Genomic DNA, 11,070 nt, shown 5'->3' on the forward strand with positions numbered 1-11,070 from the left:
AAATGAACAGAACATTAAAGAACAAAGACTAAGTAATAAAAATGCAACAACAAAAAAAATACATAAAAGGAGCATATCATCAATGCTCTATTTTCTTGAAAACGCTTGTTTGTGAAATGTTGCTGAAAAAGTGCCTTGTTGCTCAAGCTGCGCCTCTTTCCACATTCCTCCCCTCTCCCAGGCACACGCCCTATAACGATGAAAAAAAAAAAAAAAGGTTGGCCGGGGAGAGAAGTTAAATCACGGAAAAGATATGTGTTGCTGGTTAATCTTGCTCAAGATCGAAGAGGAGGATCTCTAAGAAAGAAAAGAAGCAGACTTTGCTGAATCTGTTTGTTGCCCGTCCTGACGGTTAGTCTACTTTTTCTTACTTTCCTTTTTATGCTGAAGATATCCTTCTGACTTACTGGTTTATTTTGCCAACTATTTTATTGACAAATACCAGAACTTTAGCTTATTTTCTCCCCTGTGTCATACATGTTGCATAGTGAGAGTCTCTATTCTCATTCCCTGGCTTGGTGGCCGCAGGTATCAGGTTCTTCTTCTCGGTAATGTTACCCCAATCCCTTTACACTTCCAGGGAAACCGGAGTCCCGATTCACGTTTACTTATTAATTTGCTGTGTGTCAGTCCTGCCTCTGGTCGCTTTACAAATCGTCAGGATTAGTTGAGGCTAAATGTAAATGTGGTACTTGACATGTCCGTTACGCACGGCGCTGACTAGAGGCAGAGTTTTCGGGCCGTGCATCGGACTGTGATCGTTGTGTAGCAGCGGTCACATTTTGGCTGCTATCAGAATAAATAATTAACGGAGACTCATAAGACTCCGGTAGTGGGATTCGACTAGCTTTACCCTTTTACTGTTAATGACGCGGATGGAGATTTGCTGACCTGTGATGACAGGTATCATGGAGGACGTGAGTCATTCACTACTCGCAAAAAAAAACCCAACTCGAGCAAGGGCGTAACTGGTCCACATTGTCACCTGGGGTAATCGATGCACATGATCCATAGGGTAAAACCAGATCAGAAACATGATCACTCCAGACTTGGACAGTGGGTAGTCCAGTAAAATATAAACTATAAGCACTGAGAGATACACAATCATTTTGGTGCTAAAGGGTGTCCACCTGACTCACCTGTAAACTGGTTTGTACTTGTCAGGCCTTCAAGTTGCAACACTAACTATTCTCACCTGATGTCTGCACAACACTGTTTGATTAAATTGGGAGTAGCCACAGTTTGAATAAACATGTTTTTGTTTCTTTACATTATCTGCAGAACATTCAGGTCACACAGCAAACATAAAGATGATGATTATATAAAGCACGTGTCTTCACTGTAGAATCAGGGCAGGGGTTGATTCAGACCTTTTTGACAGGGCCGGCCCAAATGGGGCACTGACTTATGCAGGGGTGACCTGATGTTTGTGCACTCACACAAACCAGCAGCATCTATTTACTTTTTATGTCTCCACTCATTATATGTACTTTGATGGTATAAGATGTTATATCCCTGTGTACAATTTTTAATAAAACTTCTTAGCTTAATTCTTCTTAAGGGAAGAAGAGCGTGCCACATTGAAATGCTTGCAGCCTGCACCACAGCATTAATCATTTATCTAACATAAGTCCTACCTCTGACAAGAGGAACAGCCGATTGAAGTTTTGGATTTTTGTGTATTTATCTTTAATTTCCATCAACACAAGTAGGGCTCAATGAGCTCAATTGGGCATTGGCTCAGAAATGGCTTTTTGAGCCATTTAGGTGTTGGGGCCAATAAGAGCACAATCATCAGCTATAAATGGACAAACCATGAAAAGCAAAAAGGAGTATTAAGTGGGTCAGTGGGTTAGATTCTGCTTCACATTCTGCATTGCTGACCAATGTGGGAAATCCATGGAAATTGAGGAAAAAATGATCTAGACTCAAGTAAGGTTTCCCTTTTTGCCCCCACATTGGGTGCACTAGCAATTAAAGAAGGGTTTTTTTTAACATTGTTGAGGTTGAAGACCTTCGTTGCAAAGGGAAATCTGGCCACAAGTGCATCATGAGAAGTCTCAGGAAACGGGTTAAAGAAACGACATAACAAACAGTTTTAATCCCAAAAATTAAACAACAGTGACAAGAAAGGGCTCATTAAGTAGTGGGTTAGAGGTACCAGATCTAACCCATCCAGATTGCCTGAGTCATTCTAACTGAGCAACGTTAGACCATGCAGTGGGCCTCTCACCAGCATGCATTAACCTTGAGTCATTATAACCACCATCTCCATGCAGTGAATCAGAATATGCTTCATGTGTATTCAACACATACACCATGAGGCAAACCTGACTTCATGTTCCTTTCTACCAATCTGACGTCTTCTAACCCAAGCCTGATGGTTTCATTCACACGCTCACAGATGGAGGCCTGTCATACATTTTAATACACAACCGAAACTGATATAAACAACACTCAAGCATTTGGCTTTCTCCTTCACTGCTGTCCATGCTTGTCGAGGGTATTTGGAAGGTGTTGGGACAATTATAGTAACCTATGAAATAATAATGGACAGCATGCTGATGACAGAGGCTCACTTGTATGGGTGTTCACCACTGTGTGTGTGCATGTGTGTGGGTGCTGGCATGGAAGGTAGACATGAAACAGAATACGGGGTTTGGTTGCCTGCTCTCTGTCACCCAGTAATTAGGTTAATGCAACACAAGTCCTAATTGGTGTTGTTGTTTTCAGGGTGGGTGTGTGTGTGTGTGTGTGTGTGTGTGTGTGTGTGTGTGTGTGTGTGTGTGTGTGTGTGTGTGTCTTTCTAGCTATCTACTTGTGTATGTATAGTGTGAGCATTTCGGTGTGACATCTGTGTCAGATGGTAGATTTACAGGCTTCTACTGTTTCTTCAACAATGTGTCCACAGGCAGTAATCACCATTAGCCTTCTTGTGGCTTTAGCTTTGCCTCCTGGTAGTTTCCAATACACTCCGTCAATCGTGTAGCCAACACCACAACAAGTATCTTCTCTACTCAAGTATCCACACCATTTGTTCATGTATGTTGTTTACCCTGACACGTAGCCTCTGAAATCTTGTTTGTTGAGACAACAGAAGGCTAAATGGGAGCAAAGACTAAAGAGATCTTACTCCCCTGTCGAGTTATGGTCTGATACATGAGGTTGAACAGTCACTAACATCACGCCCTAATGCTGTTTATAGCCAGAAGAATTGTTGTGACAAAAAAAAACAGTGTTTACTTCACTGTCATTTTCATAACTGTGAACTTTGTGAACAAAAACACAAAATCAACAACTCTTTTTCAAATGTATTACATAGCCTAAATACACAGGGCAAACTCATGAGGAGTGTTTTCGTAGTTATTGAACAAGAAATCAACAGTTTTTGTTCTGTAAGCGCCCAGTTCTTTATAAGTGATCTGATCGGATTGAAGCTATCTTATTGAAATTAATATTGTAAATGAGTTGATCAGAACAAAGAAAGGACGTACAATCAGAAGAGACTAGGTAATTTGATGTTGGTTTCAATCTTAATGAAATCTTAAATTTGAGTTATTGAAAACTTTTGAGTAGGATTGGGTAAAAGTTGATCTAAAATATCATGATTCTCCTGATCATAGTGGAGGGCAAAGGAACAAACTGTAATTATATCTTCAAGTAGGTCAAACAAAACATTTTTTTCACGATTCTTTTTCATATCTTGCCCTTGCTGAATTTCTAAATTTCTACCGTAACATAGTGGATAAGACAGACTGTATGTTTGTGGAAGGAAATATTGGCACTTTCTTTCAATAAATGACTGTTGATGTCAAAGTTTAAACAATCCTCATTTAGAAGCAGCTGTGAGGATCTTTCATTTAGTGTGGATTTTAGCGCCCCCTGTTGAAAAAGTTTGTCGTAAGTAGTCCCCGTTTAGAGCACTGGTAATCTGGATTGGGTAAATTTTTAAAGTCTAGATGATCCTATCCAGTTTTTCTTTGAAAAAAAACAACACATTTAAACTGGATCATCTGACAGGGACAAAAAAACAAACAAATACTCCTTTTGAATAACCGGGTTCAGGAGATGATGTGACACATGTAGTGATGAATGGAAATCCTGCTATAGCTGTGTGATACAAATTCATTCTTTAAGTCATCCAAACATCACAATTAGACATTAAAATGTCTTTGTTTGTTATGGTGTTCTCTGAGGCCGTTTCTTAATTAGTTTTAATGGTTTGCAGCTGTTAGAAACTGTTTCATTTGTGCATTGCATTGTGGGATACATAAACAGCCCACTTCAATTCACTTTTTCATAGTATCCATGCTGAGTAATGTGGTAATAATTCAGTCTGTCCCAAAGTCAGACCCTGCTAAAGGCACAGCCTGTTTATGATTATAAAGGCATTTGGACACAGATTGTGAGTTAGGAATGTTGCTGTCTTACAAACTTCCCTTTTCTTTTTTTAACATCTTCTTGGAGCGCTCATGCAGCCCACGTTTTATATAAGGTGATATTTTATCAGGGGCTCTCTTGTTGCAACAAAAGGCCATTGTCTCTGCAGGCATCTTGACTTGTTTGTTGTTCCTTGGCTCAGCACAGGTGTTATATTAACAATGGCTTCCTTCTATTCAAGTGTCCCAGTAAGTCATGACGGTGTGACAGTGACTGACTCACCGGAGCAGTGAAATGGATTGCAGCCATCATTCATTTTATTATTTACACCTTTGCTTTTTCTACTGTGACATTTGGTGTCGGTGGAAAGATTATGAGTGTTCAGCCTAAAACTAAGTGGATAAGCAGTTAGTGTACTGACTTGATATCACTCTGCCAGTGAGTTCAATAAAATCATAATCTATCTAGAAATGGTGTGTTTTATGCAATGGTCACACAGCTGTCACAGCTGTGTTTTTTAATCAACTGGGGATTTAACTTCACATGACTTCAAGAATCTGTCCTCAAAAAAATGCATGCGAAGTTTCAGGCTAGTCTACTCCTTCATTGCTGTAAGACAGTTATTTTACAGCACACTTGAGCCCAATTTGCAGTGTTTTCATTAAGTGTGAGGGGAGGCGTGCAGCAGCAGACGGACAGCAGGGTGTAATCTGAACCTGTGGCCTCCTGCTGGCTTCTGGAGATCAAATGTCCACCGTCAGAGATCACAGCTCCCATTGTGTTTACCTTAGAGACTTCCCTGCTCTAAAACCTTCCATCTCTCCCTCTCTCTCTCTCTCTCTCTCTCTCTCTCTTGCTTTCTTTCACTCACTCTATTTATCTCTCAGAGCGCCCACCTTTCACTCATGTTTATGTTCAGGGGACAAATCATAACATGTGCTTCAAATACACTTTTTAAACATGATGTTAACAAAGACTATGGGTTATCTGCATATTTAAAGCTACTGTGAGGAGTTTTCAGAAGGGTTAGGGATGAAAATAAAATCCTGATGCCTCTCTATGACATACAAAAGAAAATTATTCTAGCAGTATAAAGATAGACTATGTCATTTTTTTGTGCCTGAAACTCCTGCTGCAGGGTAGGTGTCAGACAAAGTGACTGACTGCAAGCCGCAGACATTTTTTACATTTTGCCAGCAAAAATGTAAATTAAAATAAAAAAAAAATGTTACATTCACGAGATAATATCAGCAAAAAGTTGAAAGGTACTGCTTTGCTAAGAACGACCCTAACCAAATTTCTTCAGTGGAGTTTAGGGCCTCAAGTAATCGTTGCTTAGCACAACTGTGACAACATGTGGCTTAGTTTGGTCTCACACAATACTAAAAAGATGTTTCTATACAGTCCTAATACAGTAACAAAATCTCCACATAACTTGATTCAAATCCATACATTAGAATTACAGTGTTAATCTGGATTAGTTAGCGACATGAGTTTTAGCATTTTAAGGGTAATGATGATCTCTCGTCTTCAATCATGTGTTAGAATGTGAAATAAACCTGAATCCACACAAGAACCAGTCAAATGTAAATGTCATGTTAAACAGATGGTTACTGTACTCAACAGGTAGATTTCTGCTGTTTTAAAAGATCTCCTCATATCACTTCCAAACTCACTTCTCTTTTTTGTCCCTTTGTTTCTTGTCCCTCTCCTTGAAGATATGGAGTCAGCCATCAAGACAATCATCACCACATTTCTTGGTTCTTCCAAGGGGGGCGAGAACCTGAGCGGGTCTTCCTTCCAGAAACTGGTGAAGAATCAGCTTGGCGGCCTCATGGAGGTATAGGGAACCTATTTTTTTGCTATTCCTCATCATTGTTTGCTTTCCAAATATTTTCCAAACAACAAACAATTTGGTGTTTTTCTTTCATTACAATCTAAATGATTGGTATTTACAATAGATCCCATCTTGTTCTACTTCTTCTCTTGTGTTCAGGACACAAACTCGTCCTCAGCCGTTAAGGAGATGCAGCAAGGGCTAGATGAGAACAACGATGGAAAGGTCAGCTTCCAGGAATACCTCACTTTGATCGGCTACCTGGCCAACAACATGAGTCAGAGGAAGACTGAAGGCAATCAAGACACTTCCTAGATGTTTGTGAACATGCAGTATTCAATGGCTCAGCAGATTAACAGCCTCTTTTATGCGCTTTTAAAGTACCTTTCCAAGTGTTCCTTAAGTCATATATTCATTTTCAACAACAGTCCATAATCATTTGTCAGATGTATAATGCTCTGATTTTCACCTTGTGTATCCAGCTTTTTGGTCACATCATGTTGATCTCCACTTTTAAGTACTCGTTGAAGGAATCGGAGCTGAGTGTTTTTCATCTCATTTTGCAGAAGATGCATTCTGCATTTTGAAATAAAGGCTTTATATTAAAAGAAAATAAACGGTTGTGTTTTCTGTTATGAGTTCATGTTTTTCTTTTCAGCTTGAACTAAATACTGTATGAGTACAGTGGTTTCCCTGACATGGTTTGACATGCTCCCACAGTCATCACTCAAATAATACCTGCTCATTCTATAGCTAGCAGAAAAACTGGTCTAAATATAGCTGTGACATCCCTGACTATTCAAACTCAGCTGCCTTTATATGCATCAACAATTGCAACCAGATCCTGACACACAGTATACACTTCCTATTGTGCACCGTCCTCCACTCTGCAACACTATACACACAAACGCGCACACACACACACACACACACACACTGTGCTGCCCTGCTCACTGACGCAACAGCAACAACACAGAAACATGGAGATGCACTTACAGAATGGCAGCTCATACATGTATTTCATGATGATTGGTGGTGTTTCGCATGTTGTTTGCTTTATTTAGCATGATCCTATTACGCTTGAATTAATTTTACAGTTTTCATTATACTGCTTTTAGTCTGGGGAATGCATGAATTAAATTATTTAACCCTTGAAAATCCTCTTTTGTGAAAAAAACATCATCAATGTGCCTTTCCATCAAAAAAAGGAAAAGGAGGAGTTTTTAGCTCGTAATGAAACAGGCTGAGATTAATCTAGAATCCTCTGTATGACCTACAAAAGCTAATGAGACCATCGGCATAAAGACTGACAGCTTCTATCAAATATTTTTGAATGCCTAAAATCGCTGCTGCAGGGTAGATGTCACACATACTGCTGCTCTCAATGAGTGACACATATGACTGTTGAAAATAAGCAAGATGAAAGTTTTGGTTCAAAGAAAAGATGCCTTGCACGTACATATGACAAACACAGTAAAAAGATGAATGGTCCCTCTATGTCCACAGGGTTCGCTTCAATAGACACAAATCGAATATTCCTTGCAGGAGCTTTAAGGAATTTATCTTCGACAGCTAAAGCAAGTTGAGCTTGAAGCAATGTTTGCAATCTGGGTAAACCTGTGATGATACTATCCTTTAGCCTTGTGAGAATATAAAAAATAGAAGCCATTTATTTTGTAAATATGATCATAGAATTAAAACAATGTTAAATGATTGCAAAAAATCAGTGTGTAACTGCATTCTCGTGTGATTCTCTGCAATAAAAATGAACATATTGGAGATCAAGGGTTTACAAAACCAAGCTCTGTTTTCTCTTATTTTGTATCAAGTTTAAAGTAAACTAATACGACTCCCTTCGTTATCCCTCTATCTGTCAAAAGGGACCAAGCAATGAGAAAAAAAGCAATTTCCTATTTTTTATTTTTTCTCCTACAGGTGATTCTTTTCATATATTTTGTGCACGCAAGTAGTGTTTCTGAATGTTGGGTGAAAATGTACGTGTTTCATTGCATCAGCGTGTCTGCCTTCATATGTTTTTTGCAAAGTCTTTGTGTGTGGGATTCTGTATGGCTGCCAGGTGTGAGAGCTCCGTTCATTGTTTCTATTCTAATCCTTCAGGTAGTATAACACTCACAACCATCCTCCCGAAAAAAAACACACACAACACACAACCCGACACTTGTTGCTGCTTAAAACCAATACACATTTGAAGCATATCAAGTTATTCCTTTTTGTCTTGGCAAAATTATTTTAGCCCTCCCCCTCTAAGCCATTTGATCAGGCAAAATTGTTGCACAAAATGGTAAAAGAATAATCCAGTGTAGCAAAAGCAAGTGCATCATAGTTACTGACATTGTGTGCTCAGTCTAAGGTGTTAAACTCATCAAACCATGAATTTTGCACAGGTGCATGTCTGTCAAATACACTGTTCACATTCAGAATCTACTGAGTTACTTAACTTCCATGCAGACCGACATCTGAGAAGTACATTTCACGTTACAAGGGATATTTGTGGTGCTTGTGGTCAAATTAGTGGTACTTCAATTTATTTAATGTCTCGCTGTAGTTACAGTTCCATTACCATTTGGGTTATTTGTCAATATGACAACGAGTGGGGTGAGGGGGCAGGTGCATCGTCTGTGTGGCTATTCTTCAGACAGCAGGTGTCTTATGCACAAACAGAGAACGAGGAGAGGAGGGGGGTTGGGGGTTGGGAAGAAGGAGAGGGGATGAGCAACAGGTGGAATGAGGGACGGAGGAGGAAGGGTTAGGTGGGATGGGTGGAGTGAGGGGTGTATTTAAGACGTTGTCCTCTTCATCGTCCACATCGGTCACTCTTGCCTTTCCTCTCTGCACCTGACTAGAAGGCCAGCACTCATCCTCCACTCAGGTAAGAAATGACGAACAGGACAGGCTTCAGCACTGAAAGCTCTTGCTCTGCAGACTTTTTTTTTTTTGTTACTTTTTGAAGCATGCCCTTAAGGATTAAGCTACTGCACAGTGTTGAATGTAAATAATCTGCTTGTTAGAAGTCTTTCTGTTGTACAAATCGACAGCATACACAGCAAGAACTTTCTGTTTATGCACTGACAAGTTAAGAAGCTGTCATTTCTGTTAAACATTGTTTGCCAAAAACAAAAAAATCTTTGTGATATTTTTAAACCTACTGATTCATGAGAACATCGTGGTCATGAGATGTAAGATGTGTTTGACAGCTAGAAAAGTCCTCACAGTTCAGAGGTGATGTAGGTTCACAAAAAAGGCAGGGACCTACACTGGTCTCTGTCTGTTCGCCATCCGGTTCGAGCTGAAGTAAAAGCAGGATCAGGTTGCCTCTGTGTGCGCTGGTCACATCTCTTTCTCCTCCATCTCCTCCTCTGCTGCCTCGGCTGTTTTACCAGCTTAGAGTTTCACTCTTATCAGCTGGCTCACATGTCCTGCTGACTGGCCCGACTCCCAGAGGTCCTCTCGCTTGGGCAGAGCGACAAACAGATAGATGATCAGTTTATCTGTGACACAATCTTATCAGGACCGCTGGCAGGGAGGAAACGCTCCTGATGAGGATACAGTTTGAGCAGGGTTGCAGGGTTTCCAATCTGCCAAATACCTAGATCTTGATCGATATGCTGAGACACAGCATTGTAAATACGTTTGTAGCTGTCAGTTTTCTTTGTGCGCTTGCCAATGCATCACTCTATCTTTCTGTCAGCAACTCTGGCAATGAGAAGCGTATGCATTTGTTTCCAAGAAAGCAACCAAAAGAGGTTTCAACCTGGATTGATTTGATACAGGTTGATGCTCAAGACAGCAGATTTTTGCAGGCCCAGTACTGACATTCTACTCCTCCTCCTCCTCCTCCCACCACCCTTTCTTCCTCGTCTTCTTTCCTTCTCCAGAATGTCTATGCCCAACTCAGAGAACGCCTCCACCCTGGAGAATGCCATGCAGCTCATGATCCAGACCTTCCACAAGTACTCTGGAAACGAGGGCGATAAATACACACTAAGCAGGGCTGAGCTCAAAGAGATGCTTACCGCAGAGCTTGGCAACTACCTTGGGGTAAGAGAGTAAAACTTAGCAACAAATGCATGATTCAGACGTGTAAAGTATCAGAGGTCATTTCTGTTTTATTTGCCTCACACGTGCAGAACGCCCAGGATAGAGAGGCCGTTGATAAGGTCATGGGAGACCTGGATTCCAACAACGACGGCGAGGTAGATTTCACAGAGTTCATCATACTGGTTGGAGCTCTGACTGTGGCCTGTAACGACTTCTTCCTGGAGTACAATGACAAGCCAGAGAAGAAGTGAACACAGCCTTTCCAACAAAGGCATCCACTCTGCGAACACACGCTCCAGGGAGGAAGCAGCTGAAACAGGAGAGATGCTACACAGATTAAGAGGAGCCCCTGTCATGGAATACATGTGCACAAACACACACATGTCCTATAGTCAGCAGGAAATGTTGGCTGTTTGTCTATTTGTTTGCAATGTTCAATCCAATACAAGCAGTATTCATTGCTATGTGAAAAAAATCTTCAAGTCAGTCTCAGCACCTGTCATTGTTGTATATGTTAACATATCTCTTTCTTTTTCTTGTCATGTGTTTTGTAACTCATCAAAGCAAAAGGAATGTCTCCCTGGAAAGAATAAATGTGAACTTGTGAACAATACAAAGTGGGTTGTACTTTTATTCTAGCAGAGGAGTAATAACACAAAATGGGCACCAGGTGGCAGCAATGACCTCAAACTGGACGTTTTCTTTTTGCATTTCCATTTGACTTCCTTTGAATTGGCTGGTTTTTCTTTTTTTTTCCACTGATAAAATAACCATTATAGTGTTTGTAGCTGATT

The 11,070-nt window shown here is 40.4% G+C and overlaps 2 protein-coding genes across 2 annotated transcripts; both read left to right on the top strand.

The window, feature by feature from the left end:
* Nucleotides 1-191: 191 nt before the first annotated feature.
* Nucleotides 192-6,852, top strand: si:ch211-105c13.3 (uncharacterized protein LOC325758 homolog). Its single transcript, XM_020641985.3, has 3 exons — nt 192-351; nt 6,099-6,220; nt 6,377-6,852. The coding sequence occupies exons 2-3, from the start codon at nt 6,101-6,103 to the stop codon at nt 6,530-6,532; spliced, it is 276 nt and encodes a 91-aa protein (XP_020497641.1). The 5' UTR covers nt 192-351; nt 6,099-6,100; the 3' UTR covers nt 6,533-6,852.
* Nucleotides 6,853-8,315: 1,463 nt separating this feature from the next.
* s100t (S100 calcium binding protein T) lies at nt 8,316-10,893 on the top strand. The gene is made up of 3 exons (XM_020641959.2): nt 8,316-9,107; nt 10,114-10,276; nt 10,366-10,893. Exons 2-3 carry the CDS (start codon nt 10,115-10,117, stop codon nt 10,525-10,527), a joined length of 324 nt encoding a protein of 107 aa, XP_020497615.1. The 5' UTR covers nt 8,316-9,107; nt 10,114; the 3' UTR covers nt 10,528-10,893.
* The last annotated feature ends 177 nt before the right edge of the window (nt 10,894-11,070 follow it).

The sequence above is a fragment of the Labrus bergylta genome, chromosome 8 (assembly GCF_963930695.1).
Source record: "Labrus bergylta chromosome 8, fLabBer1.1, whole genome shotgun sequence".
NCBI lineage: Eukaryota > Metazoa > Chordata > Actinopteri > Labriformes > Labridae > Labrus > Labrus bergylta.